General features: G+C 38.8%; 1 protein-coding gene across 1 annotated transcript in view; it reads left to right on the top strand.

The window, feature by feature from the left end:
• gabrg2 (gamma-aminobutyric acid type A receptor subunit gamma2) overlaps positions 1-23580 on the top strand; it is a 44275-nt gene extending 20695 nt beyond the window's left edge. Inside the window, 5 exon segments of the mRNA XM_063895532.1 lie at positions 13350-13367; positions 13370-13501; positions 15767-15972; positions 17532-17555; positions 20056-23580. Of these exon segments, the coding sequence (XP_063751602.1) occupies positions 13350-13367; positions 13370-13501; positions 15767-15972; positions 17532-17555; positions 20056-20334 (659 nt within the window). The 3' untranslated portion in view covers positions 20335-23580.
• Positions 23581-24797: the final 1217 nt, after the last annotated feature.

Genomic DNA, 24797 nt, shown 5'->3' with positions numbered 1-24797 from the left:
TTAGCAAGTATTCAACTTAAAAGGTGCAACTTTAGAGATGATTAAATGAAAAAAAGTGTGTTTCCCTATCTAAGCAACACCGATGTGAACCGTTTTTATTTATTTTTTTTAGCTCAAACTCAATCTTTTTAAGAGATATTATATTCATCCTACTCTGTCTGCTGTTCATCAGCAGAGTGTTCATCAATGATGAAATGTATGTGTTTTGGCTGAACTCCATCAGTTTAGAATATACTATGATAGGCTGGAAGGCAGTAATTGTGTCTTTCTTTTATTTGCAGCTTAGAATGTCTCGTCATATACAATGCAAGACTGAACTTGACATAACATAAAATAACTGTAACAGCAATGACTGGTGACTGCATGTGGACTTGTTCCTTTTTTATTTAAAGAGTGTGCCACAAATGTATTTATTTCCCTTCATTTCCTAAATCACCTAATACCAATCTGCATTACATTACTGTGCTCCATTTGGAAAAACTATACCAAAAAAATAAAGCTCGACCAGACTTGTGTTAAAGTACGCTTGTATGCACTAGCACGCAGAGTAGTCATGGGAATAGCTGAATTCCCCCAATCGTTCCGTTCTCCGCCACAGTTCAACAGTGTCACTGCGACTTAATGCTAACAGAAACCCTACACATACACGGAGACATGATGTGTTGTGTACAGTATACCTGTGTTTTTAAGACCAAATGCTTGAACACAAGTGGTGCAAGTTAATTCAAAAATATCTTAGTAAGTTACCTTTCTGTTGAAATCCAAACATGTGTCTAAAGGCAAAATGGAAAGGCAATCCGTGTAGGAGGATGGGCTGTAGTTGAGAATGTGCAGCGTCCTCTCACTCTCTCTGATCTAGTTTGTTTTTCCATAAACAGCCATCTGCTTTGTTGTCAGAGCAGAGAACCTTGGCTGTGGCTAAGAGACCTCTTGTCTCATTTTGCAGTCAGTTTGGGTGTCTGACCTGCTTCAAGATTCACGAGCACAACATCTGTCCCAAAAAACAGTCAGTAAGGGCCCTATAATTACCAAGTCATCTCATATTCTCACCATGCCTGGATTAGCGCTCCTAAAAGTTTGTTAGGTATTTAGAAACCTTCCTTAATATGCTTTAGCTATAATCTGAAGATTTTGTACATTTTAAAAGTAAATAGATTCTGGTGATTTAGACATTTTGAAACACATTTAGTTAAACGTAGCATTCTAATATTAGTTTTTAGATCAATCACTTGATCATTTCTGTTGTTATTGGTACATTGACCTACAGTAAAATCCCTGGGCTCAAACTAGCATTCCAGCATCTGCTGTTCTATAACTCACTGTGTTGGTCACAAACAAGTCCCCGAATCCCTGCCTGTTAAAGGGTTCTGGGTCGCTGTCCTGCCGGGAAGGTTTAATATGTTATAATTATTCTTTGGAAATAAAACCTTTCACAGTATTCCAGTTCAAGGATTCTGCTGAATCACCCTAAATTAAAACTGAGTAGAAATAGGTCAGGTGAGGCAAGAGAGCAACACATAATGGTAAGCTGAGCAGACAGGCCGACAGGTGAATTGACCAAATCCAGACAATGAAGATGTGGCAAATAGTCAAGAGGAAGAGATTTCCTCTCATTCTAGGAGACAGGCTAGTCTCTGCAGGCTCAACTTGTCACAGGATTCCCACATTAATGAATCTATGCCTGTATGCTCTGAGTATCTTTTTTTTTTTTTATAACAAGTGATGCATGATTAAAAAGAGGATTGAGTGACATTGTAGTGAAAGGAGGCCAGTGTCGTGACATGCCATCTGCTGCTCGTATCCAGTTGTGCTTTAGCTTTTTATAAAGGCTATGTCTGTTTTTATTTTGATTCTCCTCCCTCTCTGAGCAAGTGTCCAAGGGGCTTGGTCTCTCAACATGTCACTTCACATCAGCCTGTACTGCCTGGAAGCTAATACCTGCATTTACAAACACAGGCACACACATTTGCATGCACGCACACTATTTTAGGACAATAACCAAAGATTCACTGATGCTTGTGACAAGCAAGGACCCTTGAAAGGACGCCAGTGGACAGAATAGAGAGAAGCTAAAAGAGATAAAGATGATTTTGAAGGTAGGCCAACGCACTAGGTAGACAGCTAACATTGCTGTTAAGCTAACCTCAAAGTTTACACTTAAGTGACTGGGCTACGTTTAGCGCTGGGAGCTGTGTTCTCACCCATCTGCCAGGCTGGAGTTCAGGGATGAACATCATAGTGCAGACAAGGACAGAGAGACGACAAAGCAGGGGAGAGGAGGAGCGGACAATTCCTTATAGAAGGGACTAAGATGGAAAGGGATGAGAGTTGTGGCACTTTTTTGGTCCTTCAAAAGGGAAATCAAACAAACAATCAATTTTACTACTCTACAAGCATGCCAGCGCACAATGTGTTGAGTGAAATGTGTCGACTTATTGCATTTGAGGTTATATTTTAGGACTTATATACATGTAATATGGGATATTATATGTGGGGCAGCTGTGGCTTAGGTAGTAAAAAGGAGTATACCAATCAGAGGGTCAGTGGTTCATTCCCCAGCCCTTGAGTCATTATGTTGAAGGGCACAATACCTAACACCGAATTGCTCCCGTAGTACTGAACTGTATGTAAGTTGTTTTGATTGAAATGTCATCTAAATGACAGGGATTATATTTTATGAGCAGCAATATATGAATTACCATTTTGCTTTCCTAGCTTTGACTCTATTATTGGAGTCATTATCTATTATCTATCGTTGTTGGTCAACATATCAATAGCCATAAATGGGCATCCAACAACGGCTTTGTATTTGCATGAATGGATAATGGGTGCAAGTGTTTAATTGATAGAGAGGAGATCAAAGTAGATGGATTGTGAAGAGAAAACCTGGACAAATGACTCATTTGTTTTATCAAGAAACTGGTGATTAGTCATTTTGTCCATAGCCGCTGATTAATGTAGCCCGTGTGATGCCTTTACATTAACTATCAAATTCTATCACAGGGATCTCTCCGAGGCCGTTTACCATCTTCCCAGCACATTAGAGGAACAAACGAGCTTAGAAAGCCAATGCTTTGTATGCCAAGAAGCTATCCTTTCAAGCATAAAGACAATCAATGCTATTTACGCTCTATCTATCCGGTTTTGCTACTAGCCTCACTTTTCTCAGCAGTGAATCATGGGATGGTTTAAGCAGGACGTGAAGTGCTTAATTTGCTTTCCTTTTAGGTGAGCACAAATGTACGCTTTGTGCATCAGCCAGTGGTACATATCTGTGTGTTAGACATTATTCAGAGTGCTTTGGTGTGTGCCCGGGACCCATGAATTAATGCATGTTCCTATGTGTCCATTTGCTTGCATGCACATTTAAGTGTGTGTGCCCTCCACTGGATCCAAGTCTTTTTTTTATGTATTGAATGCTATTCTTAGAGTGACCTTCCAAAAGCCAAGCCGTGCAGCCCAGTTGTCTGTGTGCGCCCGCCTGTGTGATTCAGTTAGAGTGGAGAAAGCCCAGGGACACATCAGTGGCCCTCTCCCGATTACGGAGCTCCACAGTTTCCAGATGATTCTTTGATGGGGCGAATCTTGAGGCATTGTGGTTGAAAGGAAGTGGCCCGGCGAGAGGAAAACAGTCAGCCAAACAAACACATGAACGCCCATGCACGCGGTATATATAAACACACTCATGTAAGATCAGTCACTCGCTGACACGCCAAAGGATTCCCCTTTTAGCATGGCAGAGTGCATCGTTGCTCTATTCTGCCAATGGAAAGTATAATCCTCAGCTACAAAAATACACTCTCTCATACTACGAGAATAAATGCATTTCTGATGCAACACTATCTTACATCCTTCATTCTGACAACACATTGTGGTCTATCTTATAGAAGGGTGTTTGTAGAAGAACAACTGTTTTGTGCTTAGATAATATATTAGATTTCTGTCAGGAGTATGTGATGATTATTTGGGTTTCTTTGAGGTTGTTTTGCAATATCGTAGGCATTGCCAAACAAAAAAGCTGTACATGTGACAATAGTGTCTTGGCTTTAAGAGGTTTGTGGTGTTGTAACAAGCACGTCACAGTTCAACAGCAGAAATCCAAAGCAAATTAAAGAGAAAACGTAACCAAGTAGTTTGAAACATGATGCTTCAGAGGCAATGATGCTGTCCCCACCTGCCTGGTTTAATCAAGGAAAGGTGGAGGGAGACAAAAAGCAATAAAACCAAATGCTAATATATATATATATATTTTCTCTACAACTGTTTCTGAGACATTGCATCCCTGATCAAATAAAACACCTGCGTAAGGTTAAGTGCAAAGTCATTAGAGTTTGCAATGCAGACAATTGCTTGTTGGGTAACATTTTCTTTTGGGAGTAATTCCCCCAACAAAGAAAGAAAAGTAGGAAAATGTTCACATATTTTTTAGCCCGGTTTTATCATACGATACGTCCTAATTGGGTTCTTAAAAAATATTTATTTTAAGAAAGTGTTTAATCATAAAAAAACCTTTCTTTTTTTGAAAGTATTAGTAATAGGTGCAAACAGTTGTGTGCTGTATATAAAAACTGTAATTTAATCACAGTAATAATCCGTGCAGTTATTTTTTATCAGATGAGGATCACTCCATCTTTGCTTAAGGAAAAAGGTTAAGAAGTGTTGAAACAATCCATTAGCCACGGTGCAGCTCTGTTTCTATAATGGCTGCTCTCTCTAATCTCTCTTTCCCTTCATCCCCTCTTCTCTCGCTCTCTGTGCATTCTCCCTCTTTGCTTCTGGGTGATAGTTGTGATAGGCAGGAGTGGGAGGAAAAATGCTCTGACTCAGCCAGAATCCTGCTTTTGTGAAGTTAAATACCAATTTACACTCCTCCCCATCCCCTCTCCCATCCTCAACACACACATCCTAACCCGCCTTACACACTAACAGCATTCACACTTACAAGTGTCTGCTCTTTACAAGCCATTCTCCTTTCTTCCCTCTTCACTCTCGCAAAAGGGATGATTTTTTTATTTTGCAGCCATGCAGTCCTGTGTCCTACTTTTCACAACCCCCTTCCCCTTCCCCCGCTTCCTCTCCCTCTCTCCTCTTTTTTCTCTGCCTTCACCATCGCCAGTCTAATAAGCTCGTAATTAAAACCTGGAAACCGAGATAATAGTGATAGGCCGTAGGAAAATAGATTGCTTTGGGAAAATAAGGCACTTGTTTTCCTCCCCTTCGACCACCACCTGCATATAAGGAGCACAGATTTTTCTGTGTCTTTCTGGTTTGTTTTGTCAGAGCTCTATATCCTGTCTGTGAGGGTAAATTCCAATAAAGGCAATGATATCCCGTGACACTGCGCCAATCCTGCAGCCGTATCGTAACATGTTCCACCTTATTACGTCAACAGAACTGTCCTCGTAGTGTTCCTTTATCAACCTTAATGGCAGAAAACCTTTCCAAAGCTCAACTGCAGTTTCTACATGAGCTTGAGGATGTTAAACTAGGACACTGTAATAAATTGACTACAAAATTAAAGTCATCTAATTTGCAAGAGAGCGAAAGAGAGGGAGTGGACGTAAATAAGTGAGGATGTTGTTGTTTCCTGTTTTTCGTTTGAGATGCTGGTAGGGAAAGATGGAGGGCATGGGGTGGAAATTTGCAAGGATTTCAAAAGAACGAAGGGAGAATAAATTAGAGGTTGTTTTGCCAATACCAAAACAGAAAACTGGTCAAAGCTATTAAGAGTTGAAATTTCTAGAGGTTGACTTCTACTGTTGCAGCTGTAACGTTGAACGTTTAATTCATAACAATATGTGCTATGTTATTAACTGATCATATACAGCTCTGGAACGATTAAGGGACGACTCCACATTTTCTTGAATCTCAATCTCTTACATGTATATTAGCCATTCCATTCCAGTAATGTTCATTTTACTCAAACACATAACTATTAATAGTAAACCCAAAGGAACCAAGGAAAAAGTGCTATTTCAAAGATAAACAAACAGGCTTTGTTTGTCAAAGAGATGTGCAGAATGAAGCATGCTAGACATATGACATTGCAACAGCTATAAATACAACTGAATAATAGTTTGTAAGTGCACTGTAGATGCACTCTTCTTCATGCCCTTGCAAAAATAAACAGCGTCTTCTTGGTACTCTGTTGAGACGTACAGAGCTTGTTTAGAGGCTAAAAGCGCTCAAAGTTGATGCCACTCAGTGGAGCAGTAATTGTTTCTGGGCCAAGCCCTCAGTGCTACATAAATTATAATAAAGTTTGATCCCACATACTGTTCTCAGTCAGCTTATTGGCCTCACGTAATATTCTGACACCCAAGGTTTCAAAGTAATTAGCCATAAGAAAAAGGGAGAGGGTAGTTGTGGAACATCCTTTGTCTGGTTTGTTAACACAGCATAAGAGGATGGATTTTAAAAAGGCAATATAAAAGGCTGTTTCCCATGAAACATAATGACAACGTACAGCACATCACCGTCCATACATTTTAAGCAAGCACTTAACACAGACTGTAAAACCAAAATCCGGTATTGTGATGTAACAACTCTCTCAGAATCCATAATTATGTGTCATGTATGGCATATGTTATGACCATGTGAAGCTTTTAAAATAGCAAATATATGTGTGCATATTATGCTTATACATGTCACAGATACTGTAATACAAAAGTATTTGGAAGTATTTTGGAAAAGGCTACAGTGAATATGCATTTCAAGTCATTTAACCACGAAATGCTTTACCTTGAATTCAGATGTCCATGCATTAGTTCTAGATGCATTGTTAATATTCATGCTTCATATCTAGTATCATGCATGAATGGATTCAAGAACAAGGAGCACATTTGCTAATAAGGCCTTTTTATGTAAGTGTACACATGTTTTTCTGAGAGTGCTGTTTTAATAATAGGCTTTATTTGTATCAGGTGCAGCTCTAAGTGCTTTAACAAGACACACATCCCAGTTTCAAACACAACCAGATTAAAACAACAAATGTACATATCCCTGCTGTAGGACTAATAACGGATTTCTGATTCTGAAAACAAAACGAAAACATGATATTACAGCTTAACACTTTAAGAGACACAGATGTAAAAGGTATGGTAGTAGAAACAAACTAAAAAACAATGGAATGGTGAGCCATCTCGGTAAAATAAAGGACAAAGCTTTGTTATTATTGAGGTGTTTAAGACAAAGTGCTACTTACTCTTTAGTATGCACAGGCTGTAGTTTGAGGCAATTCATTCTATTAGTTGAACATGATTCATTAGATTTCGAATCTTGAAAAACAAAGATCCAAAACTCTAATCAGCAATAACACTAAGCCATTGGCAGAGAAGTGGGGACTGATCGTCTTGCCTGAGCTCATCTATCGAACTTAGATTTAAATGACATTGTTGCTATTGTAAAGACCATCACAGTATGCTATTACGACTGAAAAATCACCCCGGAGATATCTTGTAATTGTAAATTTCCCTTTTAATCTGACAGCATTTATGACAAATTAAAATAGCATTATAATGAAATTGGACAAAGTTAATGTTAACTGTCTGATTTATCTGACTCAATCTAATCAACATAATCGGGTAACAGTTAAAATATTCCTGAAGTTTTAGTCCGTTGCTGTTATTCTCAAAGGAGCATGTGAGAGGCACTTGAGGATGTGTTTTAAGCATCTTAAATGATAGACTGTGGTGGCAAATGATAGATACTCCTTTGTTACTAAACAATATATACTGAATAGCCAACGCGTGACATTTCAGCCCTTTGATTATCTGTTTGAACTCTGCTGGATTTTCAACTGTGACAACTGATTATTAGAACTAAAGCTAAGTAGTTAGCACTTCTTCTATGTATTGCAAAGACATTGCTGTTCATCCTTTAATACTGAGAACCATTGCAAATAGTGTCTATCCTTCTCCTTCTGATAGCTCATCTTAACATACCAAGAGGCCTCTAGAAGGCGTTTTGTCTTCTGTGCTTACCTGGACATTTCTGATGATCACACACTGCACTACATTCTCCTCTCCTAGCTTTTACTTTTCCCAAATTAGCTGCATTTATTTTTAATTGCAGGCAGCTTATTTGTACTTTTTAAATAAGCTCAAATAGGTCAAGTTACCAGTGATGTGATTGTTCAGAGAGTTCTGTCACCCAGCCATAATAGTTGGAACAGAAGATGAGTCTAAAAAATAGAGAAGATGTGATATATTAAACATGGCAAGAATGGATCGTGAGAGGTGAATCTTAGAACTTGGAGCTTATGTAATCAGTGTGAATCGCATCTCTCCTCAGTGTGTGAATAAGAAATAATGAAGCCATTTTTAGACGAGGTAAGCTGGAACACAGACTGAAAAGGAAGTGGCTTGTGAGTGCGTTTGCCTTGTTTTTTAATTAACCAACGTGGTGGAAATAAACCCACTAATGATGTTGTCTTGAAACTTCTGTCGACAAGTAAAACAGTTTAGGTGAGGGCTAGAAATAAACACGATGTTTGTTTGTGACCTAAAATAGGATGTTACATCAGAAAGCATAGACTTTTTTTTAGATGGTAGTTGAAGCTGGACCGGGGATGAGACAGTTCCATCGTCTTTGTCGAAACGCTTTGTTATGATTTTTAGGCATCAGCAAATTGCAATTGAAATTAGCAAGTAGAAGTGAAAGTGGCACCAACAATTTTAAACTAAACTGGGCGGGATATTAATCCATCAGAAAATAACTGATGGTTTCTTGGACTGTGGTAACACCCTCCACCCTAATCATAGCTTGACCATGATATTTTTAATCATAGATATACTTCAATTTGAAACGTGGTTTTCTAACTTTTCCACAGTCTACTCTTCAATAAAACTCTTACAATAATTGCAAGGAAAACAGTTTTGGCAGCTTCCTACAACCCGTCATAAATCCTTCAACCTTGCTCTCAATAATTTTAGAGCTATTAGTGCGTCTGAGAGAGGGATAATCATCTGTCTCTGTCACATTCAACAGCACATTAACAACAAGGCAATCAAACCCGGCAGACTCCTGTCTGCTGTTTAATCATGCTGCTGTGTTCGCACAGTTACTCACCAAGACAATGTTGAGCATTTTTTCCTGTGACTTCATCTTGCCACCTGCCGACAGGCTTGAATAGCTGCAGCAGCCTGTGGAGACAAAATATTAAAAAAACAGTAAGTAGTTAATCACTGGCGTATTGCCCCTAGTCGTGTCACAGAAAGTGGTGAGTTAACATCCTCTGTAAGTATCGTTGACCCTGCGGAAGACCAGCCATGGCATTACCATGGTCGATAGCAAAGCTGCTGTCTTTCTCTCACACACACACAGACACACACATGGACAATTGCATCCGCTGTCACCTCTGATATAGATGACCCTTGACAGGAGAGGTGCTCAGTGAGACAGGCTGTCAGCAGCTCTGCAATGTGTCTGCTTCTTCTCCCTTCATTGGAAGGCCAGCAGGTGCCTCCTGCCCATCCATATCCACACTAATTTACAGCCTAGCCGCCAGCAGAATGAAATTCCCATGTGACAGTTTTTTTCTTTTTCTTTATGGTCAGCAATCCTGAATTAGCCCATTTCCTTCCCAGGAACTCCCCTATGGCTATTCTGCAATAATGTACAGTCCCATCGGATCAACAGTAGTTCTCTCAGGTTTAATACTCTCCTGTTTTAACAATTTCTGTATTCTAATCATAATAAATAAACATGTTTGTATGTATTTCCACAAGAGTAAAAGGGGTAGAAGGATCTCTCTTTCCCCCACTTTGCTGTCTCTGTAATTCTGTTGAGTGTGTTGTCTCCGCGGCTTTTAACAACAAAGCAACACTGTTTCCTGATGAATGATCATGCCCGCCAAGTTTTTATTGCCTTTTGTAGATTACACCAGCTTGTAGCAAATCACGTTTGCGGAGGAAATATGTGATCCTAATAAAAGTACTTCAAACAATATCTTAATGCAAACACTAGTTTTGAGCTGTTGTCTGCATAGTAGATTATTCACCCCGCTGTCATCAGCATTTTTCATTCACAAACTATAAACACAAAAGAAGCAGATTGAATAGAAAGCCATGTAATTATAGAGATAGAATGATAGGATTTGAGAAATTTGAACATTTAGGAATTTTGATAACAAAGTAGAAAGATAAGACACTGAATGAGCAGCCTTTACACAGATTTGAACTGGTAGATTTAGCACATAAAGTTGAGTTAAGTATTATGAAAGAGTAAGGAGTGAAGCTGCCTGGAGGATCACAGGAGATTTGGGCATTACTGGATACAAGCACACGTCCGTAAGATCATAGCATCTCATGTATGGAAGCTTCTTTATAGCCCCTCGTTCATCCACACACAGTAAGGTACATTTCAGTTCAGTGGTAACGTTCTTTGTAAAGAGAGCTTTCTATTGACCCTTTGAAGATGTGGGACCACTCTTGCGAACACGCCCTCATCTGCTGGCGTTGACAGATGGGGAGTTCTAGCTGAGGTTAGTTTGAGGCCTCCCATTAGGAGGAAAGCCGGCACGAACGCTTGGATGCTTTGATATTCCAGCTGCAGTCCTATGAGAAATAAACAGGGACCTTTCATCCCACACACACAGAACAGCCTGCAAACATCTACCTGAACTGTAAAGCACATGAAGTGAAACTTGAACAAAATGTACAAATGTCAAAAGAAGTTAAGTTTGAAGCAATAACAATCAGGTTTGACTGTTATATGTTCAACTGTTATTTAACAAAAAACAGGATGTATTGTTCGAGTTGCTGCAAAACCATAATTCAAAAGGAACATATTTGTTACTCCTTTTGGACTACCATGTTGGGATCTGCGTCCAAAGTGGAGACACAGAGGTTGGCAAGCTCCATAATGTGCTTTTATAAATTGTATTAATATTTGAAGCTCCTATGTGAAAGGTCGTAAAATAGCAGTGGCAATGCAATTGAGCAAACACCGCATCAGTTTTCCCTTGGATTGTATATGTTTTTAATAGGTTCCAATAGAATAATGTAAAAGGTAGGCGAACACAATCAGGAATTGATTTTAAATTCACTCCAGCAGGCAATCTTGTCAAAATAACCATGCAAACAAACCCCGTTCACACCACCCACTAATTGTTGTGGGACTACTTGTCTGGATCATTTACCAACCCCCTCCCCATGCAGTTATGCAGTGAAATCCCAACCAGTCAATTAAACCAGTAAGGGAACTGGAAACCATTTTGTTTTAGTTTAATCAGGAAGTCATTAACATACTGATACAGCTACAGATTCCTAATGGCAGGGCTGAAACAGATACATCAGCCTGCCAGACAGGAGGGCAGAGGTCGATAACACATCCTCAAAGCGTCTTACTGGCAAGCGCTGTGTCCTATAATGAAACTAGCGAATGGGCGGAGAGACGCCTATGGCAGGAGGGTGTTTCACCAGCCGACCTCACCCCTGTGGTGGAAATCCCATTATCATTAAGGGTCCGAGGAAATGTGAAGAAGGCGTTGTGCTGCTGACCGAGCTGGAATAAGTGTATTAACAGGCAGTTTCTCAGCTGTCAAGGGTCTCAGTTTTGGGCCCTCGTTAATGTAATGTTAATAAAACAAAATAGTGGGCTGCAAGTGTTTTCCATACTCGTACCAACCAAGGCGAAGCACTGTAATACACTATGCACCTGCCTGCGTCAGCAGAAAACACACATGGCAATATGAACAGTTATGATTGTGCTGCTGGGGTTATTGCACTTGGTTTATTTAATGATGCTATGAATGGGTGGGTGAACAGAGGTGCTGGGTGGGATGAATCACAAAGACTTGGTCCCTCTGCAGACACTACGAGAACTCGCTCACACACACGCAGAGTGAACATGTTGGCAGACATAATAAACTCTGACAGTCTCATCTCTTTCCCTCTCTGTCGCTCATTAACACAAAAACACACAGATGTTGGCTGTTTTTCAATAAACGGCAGTATGTGTTGTGTGCATGAGGAACATTATTAGCCAGCTGTTGAATCCACAGCTGCAGAGACTACTCCTGTGTGTTGGGTGCCCCCACACACACACACACACACACACACACACACACACACACACACACACACACACACACACACACACACACACACACACACACACACACACACACACACACACACACACACACACACACACACACACACACACACACACACACACACACACACACACACACACACACACACACAGCTGAGAGAGAGTAGATTTGCCCCTGCAGGTTACCCGCCACAGTGAGAGGCCAGGGGAGGTTTCCGACACTGTTAACAGTCTGATGTTAATCAATTAGCAGACAACCGACTTAGCTGGAGGCCAGCAGTGAGCTGCCATTAAAGGGAAACAGACAGGCAGGTACACGGGTAGACCGCTTTAGAGGACAGTAACTATTGACAAGCTTTGCTGCGTCGTCAAGCAATCAGGACTGGATTTGTGCGTTTGTACGTGACAATCCACCAGTTTGGTTCTTGTTTATTTCACTCTCCTTGCAAGTGTTTTGAAAGACCATTGTGTGTGCATGTGGTACAAAAAGGTGTACGCGTTCATGATTAGCATGCATTTTAAACATGCAGGCTGAACGATCTGTATTGTCAGGGTTAGGGCTGTCAGGACTCAGCTAACTTCAACCTCCTAACACCGAACATCTGGTTGGGTCAGACAGCCAGCCAGCCCAGGGAGGGCTCATCATCAGCTGGATGCAAGTGTTCATGCTCGAGCTAACTACTGGCAGGAGCCGAGGGTTTGTGTTTGAGTGTGTGTATCCAAGCAAGTCCTGCTCTGGCTCTCTGAAACACTCCGTTTCATTTAAAATCTCCAGTTGCCTCGGGCAAACATGCTGTGAAGTTTTTGGTTACACAACATTACGGATTGATCTGCCCGTGACTTAGCAGTTTGTTTTAGCCTAGCTCGGTGTTTCTGTGTTGACAGCCTTTTTTGTTCTCAGGAAGTTAATGTGCTTTTGACTTTATCAGTGCATCAACTGCACATATATACATATATACAGTATGTAATGATGGTTTATTTTTATTTATATTTTCTTTTTAAGATGTGCATACTTTAGAATAGTTTATTTCTTATTTTATTTCTATGTGCAATGACTTGTATTGTATTGTATTTTGCTGCTGCAACACAAACATTTCCCAGTCTGGGATTAATAAAGTAAATCTTATTATCTTATCAAATGTTGGATAATTATTATTTTCTAGAATGGACGGTGAATATGAACACTTTGCAATTTTTGCCCTTAATAAAATCCTTTACATCCTGCATTTAAACTCTATATACCTTATGTTTGGTCAAACATGCCCTAAATCTATCTATTGTTCTCTCTCCAGGTGACTATGTGGTGCTGACCGTTTCTTTGACCTGAGCAGAAGAATGGGATACTTCACCATCCAGACCTACATCCCATGCACCCTCATTGTTGTCCTCTCATGGGTCTCATTCTGGATCAACAAGGACGCAGTACCTGCCAGGACATCACTGGGTAAATATAAAGTAATCTGTTTTGCTGCAAGATGTTAACCATTTTTTAGATGATGGAATCATGCAGAAGACAGTTAGCAGAACATATTTCGAAAAAGTAAAACTGCATTTTACATTTACTTTACAACCCTTTTATACCCAATATGCATGTATTCTGTTACTGCTCTTGACAGAGCCTTTGCTCTACTTCATTCTGTAATGAGTCCACCTATCCTGAACACACATATGCTGCATTGAGGTTCGTTAGTCAGCCTAGCCCTGATTACTCTCTGCTGAGAAACACAACTAGCACCCCGTGGTGGTCACACACCACCAACATACAAAAAAGAAGCCGGCTTAAGTTTTCTCCTTCCTGCTGTTCTCCCCCCTTTCGTTTTGCCGTCCCTTCATCTTCCTACTCTCTCCCCCCTCTGAGACAGGGCAGCTGCTTGAGAATCTAGTCCATCTTGATTAGAAGAGCCTATCCTGGCACATGTGTTTTCGTGCATGCCCTAATGAGGCATTAATTATGCATTACAGCAGGGAAGTTTCAGAGATGCAGCCTCAGCACAATAATAGTGCAGGTGGCCTCTTCACTGAATGCAATAAGTGGACAGTGAGTGAAAAAGTGAGGATTGAGGATTTTAAGGAAATTTGTCAGCTTTGAACTTGCCCTTGGTGTCCAGTGAACATCCTCAGAAGTTCACTCGTGGTGCAGTAACATACATATTCCTTAGTCAGCTTATCTCTTGGCTCCCTAAGGCTCTAAACCCTGACCTCAAGTCAATGCGATGTGATCATTAGCGAGCATAACTGAATTTAAAGCAATCCCTACAGGCAGAAACCCATATTCTATCCCACTATGATCCTCACTTTGTCCATCTCAAAATAGTTTTGTTTTCCTCCTACTTATACAGCTCCTGACATTCTGGCTGAAATAAAAACACCATAAAATCCTCGCTAAAATTGTACCTAGAGTCAAAAATCTTAATTTCCTTTGAAAGATGATGTCGGAGGTACAGGAAGCCAGGTGGTTAGGAACGGATTAATGCAGATGACATACGTCTTAATCCTTCAATGCCAACCAGAAATATATCAATTCACTCATAGTACTGCAACGATAATCATGACGCAGACTGATGTCTTTCACTCAGTGTTAAATTTAGACATAAATCACCTCTCATATACAAGGCAAATCCTGTTATAAGTATGGTCGATTTAAAAGGAAAGAGGCGGCGATGTTAATGCTTGTTTGTTGGTGATCGGGTGCGTGTGTGTGCTGCTGTCTCCAGTCTGGTGTATCAGCTTACTTATAAACGCATTTACTAGTTTATAACCCAGCCTAGAACTGCATGATCATTAGAGACAAATAGAGCGGCTAAAATGGGTGAGCGTAACCAGATGGTGGATAAAGGAATGTTGTATGTCAGTGTGGTGGTCAATAGCAGCTAAACCAGTAAAGTATGCGGATCATAGGGACAGTAAAAGCAGCTGCTCACTCCATCCTCATGGAGCAACAACAGCAAAAGCTCTCAATTCAAAAGCCAACATTAATCCTATTTTATTTAGATATAAAAATATACAGTATAGTGATAATATATAGTTATAATCAGCTGGTTGATAACTTCTAGCTTCACTTTTATTACTGAATTTTAGACAGCTTTCATCACATGGAGTTTCACTTATGCAACTCTGTTCAGTTTGAATGAGACTGTACTTCTAATTCAGCATTTTCTTAATTAAAAAAAAATGTAGCATGTACCTTCTACACTAAAACATTTAGGAGTTATTGGGCTGAAAAATACACATTAGTGAGTACATGAGTACATTAATGATTGAATTATAAAGTGTATTAACACAAAAAAAAGGGTGCAATATTATTTTAAACAATATAAGTTTGATTACCTCATATGTGAAACTGTTTCGGGAAGAATATCCTTATTTAAAAAAAATAAAGTGTAAGCCCCTTAATAAATAATACATTCATGGATACAGTTGTGAGCACCAAGTAAGTAAGATGCTTGTATAAATGTTATGTAACTATAATTGTCTTGTTTGACTTTAGAATATACAAAATATATCAGGCTCCTGTTTACAGATTAGACACAATAGCATAAAGCACTGGCCGTTTTATAAGAAAAGGGAAAGCAAATTGTGAATATGACAAACCATTGAGCTCTATGTAGCAGTGCAGACAGAGTACAGTATAATTCATTTATGAATTTCTAATGTTTCTTGACTCAGAGCTGATTTAATTTTTCTCTGTTCTCTTCAATCTCCCTATCAGGCATCACCACTGTGCTGACCATGACCACGCTGAGTACTATAGCCAGGAAATCCCTTCCAAAAGTTTCCTATGTGACCGCCATGGACCTGTTTGTGTCAGTCTGCTTTATTTTCGTCTTCGCCGCACTTATAGAGTATGGCACGCTGCACTACTTTGTCAGCAACAGGAAGCCGAGCGCCAAAAAGGACAAGAAGAAGAAAAACCCGGTGAGTGTATTTCGAAAAGTAATTAAAGTGATGATTTTCTTTTGTTGAGGATTCAGTTTAACAGAAACATTGCTCAATTTCACAATGTAGCTCCAGACAACATGATTTTAATGTTGTTACCATGTTTTTGGGGTTAATCCTGTGTGTTACATCTTTACAGTATTTACAGTATCCTTTATGTAGGTGAAATGTCAAGTCCTGCATCGCTCCCTCCCCCCACTATATAGCAGCACAGGGATTAAGCGTTCGAGAAAAAAAAGAGAAACACTGATTTCCTAAGGGAGCATCTTCCCAAGGGGCCAGCCCACAAATTACTCAATGAGCGAGGCATGCAGCTCCAACCTTTTCCTGATCCGCCACATATCTGTTACAGTTGTAATTTAGACCATTGTCACGTGACAGGAGAGTAGTAGACATGTGAGCTTTTAAATCCCTCAAGAGATTGGAGAGCCATGATCCCTCACCATATGAGCACTTACGGAGCCGAGAACGTTAACCCTCAACAGCAAGACCAGCAGTTGTCCCTAATCAGCTAGAGGTGGCTTATGGTTCTACACATGAATATATGCATGACAATCGTTTTAAGTGTACTTCTTGAAGTCTACTTAATGGCAAAAAGTTTAGTGTTTTAAGCTTTTTTAAAGTCAGAAAATGTTAAGGGTTACTGCAATCTATTTTTAGATGTTATGACTTTTTTAAGGACTTGGAAGATATTAAATCTTAAAGCTCAAAGTATGATGTGCTTGGGTAAACAGGAGTATTGAACTGGAATTTAGAGGAAAGTGGGGCACTCTAGTTTCAGCCTCTGCCTCTTGCAGCTAAGGTTGTGCACATGGAGAAACTGTCCAATGGACGAATAAATGAGTAATGAAGTGGAAGGTGTTTGCCAGTCTGTCATCTAAGGGGTGCTTTTACAGGTCTTCCCTGGTTAAAATGCAGCAAGAAGGAAGCATGCTTAAAAAAAAAGCAGTTTTTTTACTGAAATTCTTTTGACATGTATGAATTGTTAAAGTGCATTGAAAGAACAGTTCAATGAGGAAATGTAAATACCTTAAATGGTTCTCTTTGTACCGTTAAGCTGATCTGATTCCATGCCATTTTTTTCTTCTTCTTATATTAAGAACTTAGGTTACCAAAACGCTTGTTAAATGTCACAAACCAAATCTGTCAACAAACTGCTTTTTTAGGCAAATTTAAATGTAATGTTGTCACAATCAAAAGTAGTATTTCAACGCTGTATTATGGATAGTGTTTACTTTCTCTCTCCAGTTTTGTATCTGTAATATTTCTCCGAAGGTAATGCTGGCGTAATCATGTGAGATACATGTATCCCACCATGCATCTCCCCCTATGTCTGTTTGTAACATGTTTGTCCCTCTACTGTATATATCTCTTTTCATTATTGATTCAGAAAATAGAGTGATTGTAAATTTCACACATTATCCTGTGTATATTTGTCATTTTATCGATGTTTTTTGTCCTCTGTTTACACCCATTCTTTGTTTTTTTGTTATTCTCTTTCAATTCCACATATTCTTTGTTTCCTGTCTGGACAAAAGCTCCTCCGGCTCTTTTCCTCAAAGGTATATTGCCTGTGTCTGACTGCATGTGTCTGCTGCATTTTGGCTCTTTGAGCCCCCAGCACCTCACTGCTTTTTCTATCTGTTTCACAGCAGATACGCCTCTCTGTATTCCCTCTTTATCTACCTGCATTCTTACTTTACTCATCAGTTACACAATAAGTATCAGAGATGACATTAAAGAGGGCGCTCTGCAGTGCACAGTGCGGAGGCAGCCAGCAAGATGTACTTATGCAGTTTTTAAAATTAAAATAAGCATCAAGAGGAATGTTATAGTACAGGTCCAGCTTGGACTCATTCTGGCTCCCTCTGTCCTGTTTCACTCTTTGTTGTTGTTGTAACCACAGTGAACCAGCAGCCGCTGCAAAAGCTTCCTGTCCTTTCCCTTCTCCTGCCAGTAAATCTTTACCTGTGTGTTTGTTGGGCTTCTCAACCTGACGCTTCCTACTGAGTCAGCAGAGCCTTAACAGACTGAAACAGACAACCCCTGCACTGTGCTTAGTCAAATTAGATTTGGAGGTTCATTTAGAAGATTAACACATGCTAATCTTTGAGCACCCGAAAAGCATGTGGGTGGGTGGGTGGGAGCAATCAAAGATCTAAATTTAACCTAACAAACAAATCAAGACAAGATTATGTTTTCCACATAGTGGTTTTAATCTATATTTTACCGTGAGGAACATTGTTAATAATATAATCATGAGGATTTTCAGCAAAGACATGAGTCTACTACCATTAAATATTTAACTTAAGCTAGATAACAAGGGTATCCTCCACTAATATCTGCCTTCTATGAGAGGTTGTCTAATTTCAGCCAGTTAAAGTTGCCAATGCCACTGTGTTGTTTCTTTGTTTTCTTTTATTTAATTTTTGCTAAAACCGACACAGCACAGCCCAGCTTGACCAGGCCATGTGGCAGGTTGCTGTTAATGCTCCTTCTGCTTGAGCTTCCACTGTGCCCGCTCAAGTGCAACCAATCCCCTTGAGAACTGACTCATAACCTTTTTCTTTTTGTTTTTGCTTATCCCCCCCACCTCAGTCAACATACTGTCCGTTAATAATTAAGGACAAATAGGCTGAAACTAACCCGATTGTTGTTTTGTTTGTGGTTATGTACCGTACTCAAAGGGACCGCAGGTTTGTGCTTTAGTGCTGGGCAAGATGCAAATTGTAGGGATGAATAGTTTAATCAAATTAATGTATTTTAAGCTTATTCGAGGATGCATGTGCACAGCAGATAGTGGTATGTTCAAACTAAAACGGCATTGACCTTTTTTTTCTATTATTTGAGCAAGCATGGCTATTTTAGATGTATAAAAATGTGGTCAAAAACATCCCCTTTTTGTGATGTATTAAGGAATTAAAAAAGCTACAGATTGACACAGAGCACAAATATAAGTTGTAAAACATATTGCGAGTTTTAGCAAAGTCTTTTTTATAGATTTGTGCTCCTATGTTATTATAATAAGCGTAAAGAACACTTAAAGGAGAGCTACTGGCATTTCTTTGATAAAAAGTTAAGTGCAATTTTTTTGAAGTTCAGCTTTGGAGTATGCTTGAATCGCCGTGTCTTTTTTAAATGATGAGTTTGACACCCAAATATATCAGCAAGGTCAAAGAACCTCTGCGAAAGGAGGGGGAGAGTATTATCTGCCAAACAGCCAGAATTCCAATTTGTGCAAAGGTGGCATTTCAGGATAAATGATGATGAAAACAGTGCGTTTGCATACTAATTGTCTCACTGTAGAATGGCAGGGCCACATACTCACTGATGTCACTGTCCTATTTTAGGAATCTTCACAAATAAATAGCATGTGCCCTCCAGTGGTGAGCACAGTTTGAAAAGGGGTTTAATTATTTTAGGATTTAGTGACAGAGAGAGTGGGCTAGAGAAATATTGAGCTGTGTGCTGAACATCTGCCAACACATGCTTCTCCCCAAGCTTAGCTTTATGATGCATCATAAGCCATTAACAATATATCCAATAAAACATTCCACAAAATCAATACAGGTTCAAATGATGTTGTTCAGTCGCTGAGCATTCAATTTGTTTTCTGTACTTGGCATAAGATAGACACTCATGTGTTTGCTACAGTTTTTTCATTGCATTTTAAGATGTGATAGTCAAAATCAAAATGAAATTGAGGGGCATTGCCCAGCACTAGCTTTATACATCTGCAAAAATAAGATATATGAATACTGTACCAAGAATGTTATAACTGGGTCATCTCCCAATTTATCCCCAGGCAAAGGTGTCACTATAATCCTCACTAATGCAACCACTGTTGGCAACTGTGGGTCAATTTGAGTTTTCTTGGCATTAAAAAGGGTCAATTGGCAAGTTGAAGGTGCAATTTGCATTTTGCTGACTAAAGTTGAACCGAAGCAAGCGACCAAACAAATCGCAGCTCAAACTAGGTCCCCTGTTATGTCAGTGAGGTCTTTACTAAGGCATGCTGGGGCTCTGATAGCTAACTCTGTCCTTTTGTCCTGTTAAAAGCAGACACCCACGGTTGACATCCGTCCCCGCTCGGCCACAGCCATTCAGATGAACAACGCCACGCACATGCAGGAGCGAGACGAAGAGTACGGTTATGAGTGTCTGGACGGGAAGGACTGCACCAGCTTCTTCTGCTGTTTCGAGGACTGCCGCTCTGGAGCCTGGCGGCACGGCAGGTTGCACATCCGCATCGCAAAGATAGACTCGTATGCACGCATCTTCTTCCCCACTGCATTTGGTCTATTTAACCTGGTCTACTGGGTGTCCTATCTCTATCTCTAGGCCTGGGTGTGTACCCAGCCCTATCATTCAGCTCATTACATTCTACATAAGCTCTGTGCCAGCAAGGGACAATATGAAGGAGGGGACCCACTAAAATTATACAGTGCATATCTGTAATTCCATAAATCTGATCTCGCTGAATTGTAGTTATTTATTTGAAAACTTTAACATACATTGCAAAAATTGTAGCATTACATTTAACTGGTATGAGGAAGTTTGTAGATGTGTTATGGAAACATTGATTGTGTGACCAATGATGTTTAGTTTTTATGATTTTTATTGGACTTTCCTCTTCATTTCTTCTCAATTAGACTTTAACTAATATCTTTATTTTTTTGAACGAATTAACATACATAAACATTGGGAGGACAGCAAACAATCATCAGAAAAATCTAAATTACATTAATTGCATCATTTATTTTCCCTTAACCTCCTATATCACACAATCTAAAGCACTTTAATAGAGCTATTTTAGACAGTGATGCTAATTTATTTTTAGTTTAGCTTTAGTGTTGGCACAATTTATCATTGCATTTTTCAGGTGCGGTCAGAGAAAGACAATGCTGTTTATGGACAATGCTCAACTGTACAGACACTGTATATATTTTACTATTGCATAGTGGTTTACATTTATTGCATGCACCTTTCAGGCCAAAAATCAACATCTTTTATGGTCTTCTATTGTTGGCTATGGAAATATACAACAAAAAAAAAGCACTGTTTATTATCATTAAAGATTTAATTATAGTATTTTCTAGGAAAATTGGAAAATTAAATGATAAAAATGTGCCCAGTTTATCCTTTTTAATTTGTGGAATCATCTTTGCATACAGGCCAGACAGCTTGTCATTTTCCTCACAGCTATTAGCTTACAGTATAGACCCTGACCTCTCTTCCCTCTCCTCTATTTGCTCGTTAAAAGTGTGCATATACATAATAACACACATTTTTTTGGTTACGCAAATACAAATTCCAGCTGATCATGAATTGAAACAAATATCAAAATACAAGAAAAATGTTATATGAAATCAACTTATGAGCTTTGTTCAAGAAAACAAAAAAGCATCTGCTTGTGTTGAAAGAGATGTGCAAGCCTTATTATCAAGCATCTAACTTCCTGTCTCTTTGAGAAGAAACAAGTTGAGAATGTAAATGATTACATAGTGAGGAAACTGATTTACTGGCTGGGCAGAACTACATTGTTTTTCTATTTTTCTTATTTTTTTTTGTCCATTAAATAGCTTTGAATTCCGTAATGTGTGAAGAGAGCGGAGAACAGAGTGAAAGCATCTGAAATGTAAATGTCATGTATGATAAACATGTAACACACATTCATTTATAGCCCAACAGATTACGATTTTGAGAGACACCAGTATGCAACAAATGGAGACAGTGCTTCAGTATGATTTCTAAACTCACTAGGAATGGGTGTAAATCACATTGTTTATGTACATAAATTATTAATGGCAGAAAACAGTTGTCAAGCCCTTGGGATTTTGTAAAAGGGAATATATTTTGTAATTTCAGCATTGTTATCATCATACAGTATATAAGACCTATTGTATTATGCTGGACTGACCATGTAGAATACTTGGGGGTAACGGGGTATTTATTTATTTATCCCTTTATTGTATTTATTTATTTAATTGAGAGAAAAAAAAGTATGTTATGTTCATATAGCCCCTGAAAAAAAAACAAAAAAAACACAGAATGCTGTCATTTATATCAAAGATGCATTTTTGTTTGATGTGTCAATGGAGCTTGAGCTTATTTATCTTGTGTTTTCTATGTTGTGATCAATGTACACTACTCTCACAAAGGCCTGTCAAAATGTTATCTCTGTTAAATTAGTGAGTTGCAACATATCCTGTTTTGCAGCTTCTGAGTAGTAGACTTGAATATTTTCAGGGGGGAAAAAAAGACAAAAAAATGTTCCCAAGTCACCAGAAGAAGAACATTTGCTTGTCTCGGTGACTATTGGTTATTTCCACCTTCACAAGGTCATTGGTCATATTTGCCATCTTTAGTAAAGTATCAGTGATGATACTTCCATATGCATTTATTATTAGATTATCTCATATTTCCTGAAGTTTCTTCCCTTTTGTATTTAATGGTGGTCCTGTTGTGTTCCAAAGCTGCCACTCAGTAGTGTGTCTTCAGTGTGCACATACTCTATCTCTCACATTTTTAGAGGTAAACGTGTGTCAATAGCAATGTAGACTGGTCATCATCTGTGTTCTGTAGTTTAAAGAAGTGTAAAAGAGTGATTACATCTTATCAAGTGCCAAAGTGACACACATGCAATAGAGAATATCAAACTGAATTATCATTTGTGAATCCACTTTTAATGCCTTGAAGTAAAACAAAAAAAACATATGCTGAAAGTGAGTGTTTTCTTGAAGGAAATGCTATACCATGAAAGTTGGACACACCATTATTCCCTCAGATATTGTATGCTTTTCTGTTCTTTTTTGAAAATGTTACACAACCAAAAGCATGAGTACAAATGTTCGAATGTAGAGCAGATTGATAGGAAATTCATGTTTGTATCAGGGTGAACAGGTAAACATTTCTGATTCAGACTGAATCTGACTTTATTAGATTGCTGGGTTTGTAAATAACCAAGCATGTCTTGTGTTTGAACAGTGGTGCAAAAAACAACATACTTTATGTTATTTTACTTCTCCATGATGGTAATTATTGCTTATTTATTTTCAGTTTATTATACTTTGTGCACTCTACTGTAAAAGCAGAGGTAAAAAGGTATATGGGAGACACTGTTATATTCAGTAGTGTGCATGTCGGATATGTGTTTAGAATTTGGACTAATTCAATGTTTCATCTGGTTGCAGTCTTTTGCCTGCATTGACATGGACTTTTATTACACTGTACTTTTGACAAAGTCATTTTATTTATGTCTGGACCCACAAATGAGACATCTATGTGAACAGCACATGTAGATATTTTCTATTGTTATGTATTTTGTCAAACTGCAGAAAACAAAATAATATGCACTGGTATTACAGAGCTCAAGCTATCCAAGAACAAAATAAATTTCATATGATCCTCATACATACATTATGTTTGTTGTTTGCCATTTATGTATATTTGAGTATTGTATAAAAAGGGGCACTGATCAATTCTGTTAGGGTCTGCATAATATGCTCTACATGTACTGGAAAAAAATCCTTTTCATAAGGAAATTGCACATAGCTGTGAAATTTTACAATAAAATGGTTGCATTTATCAGTGTGCATGAGTTCATTATTATTGGTGGATCAAGACGTACTTTTATGCACGGACAAGCAAGTACAAGTATTGATTTTAAAGTCATGTGTTGGTAAAGGTGATGAGATTCAAGCCAATGTATTTAAAGTAACGGTTTTATACTATTTAATCGAATTATGATTGATTTTCTGTTTAGGTTGAGCAACGTTTGGATATTTTACATGCAGTTTAATCCAGTGACTGAATCTGTACAAATATGTCAAGTGAATGCAGTGGATTAATTTCCACAGAACTAGAAACAGTCAAATTTGTACAGTAAGGGCCTCAACATTTGATGTAAGTTTAGCGCTTGAATAGATATTCTTTCCATCACTTTTTTGACAACTTGTCATGAGCTCAGATTGCTGAGCAGCAGACAACTTGCCAAGCAATTACACTAAACACTTCCGGGTTGGAGAAGGAATCAGGCTGGATGTGAAGCAATATGACTTTACAATTTAGTTAATGAAAAACATCTAGCAGACAGTCTTTAAATTAACAGACTAACCTTTCGTTACCATGAACGGTAATTGTAAATTGGTTTGACCGGCAATTCAGAAGTTCAAGCCATAGACTGATTGTATCAGACTGTCAGGAGTCTGGCACCGCAGTGTGTGAGTACAATGAAAAGAAAAGGTTGAAGTTAATAGAAGATTGATAGAGAATAATACAAAATCCAAATATTGAGAGTGCAGAAACTCTGATTTTAGAGCTACATCATTGTATAAGCCACACAATGTGGTGATAATTAGTAAAGTGCAGTACTCATTGCCTTCCCTAAAAGCAAACAACTGCTAAAACCCCCCAAAAGATCCTCCTCTGCAGTGAGAACAGTACGGTTAAATTAGTTAGTTTCATCAAGCAGGGTTAAACAAAATATGCAGCAATTAAAAGTCCTGGCATGGATACTAAACTGTTCACCAAAATAGCAGAACAGAGAGTATACACACCCACACTATACAGTACATTGTCAGTAGACTCACAGGCTGAGTCAAGCAATGGCTTGATAGAAAGGATTCTTATTTTCCCTTGTGGAAGAAATACATTGTTAATAATCAAGTCTCCAAATTTACACTTTATCATTAAGCACAAATCTTGATGCAATTGTAAGAATGCAGATGTAAGTTAAGGCTAATTATCATCCATACAGCCACCACATGCAGAAAGGATGCAGATGGTGGATGTTAAAATGAATT

This window comes from Eleginops maclovinus, chromosome 11, assembly GCF_036324505.1.
Source record: "Eleginops maclovinus isolate JMC-PN-2008 ecotype Puerto Natales chromosome 11, JC_Emac_rtc_rv5, whole genome shotgun sequence".
Lineage (NCBI taxonomy): Eukaryota > Metazoa > Chordata > Actinopteri > Perciformes > Eleginopidae > Eleginops > Eleginops maclovinus.
This window is presented reverse-complemented; position numbering and strand designations above follow the sequence as displayed.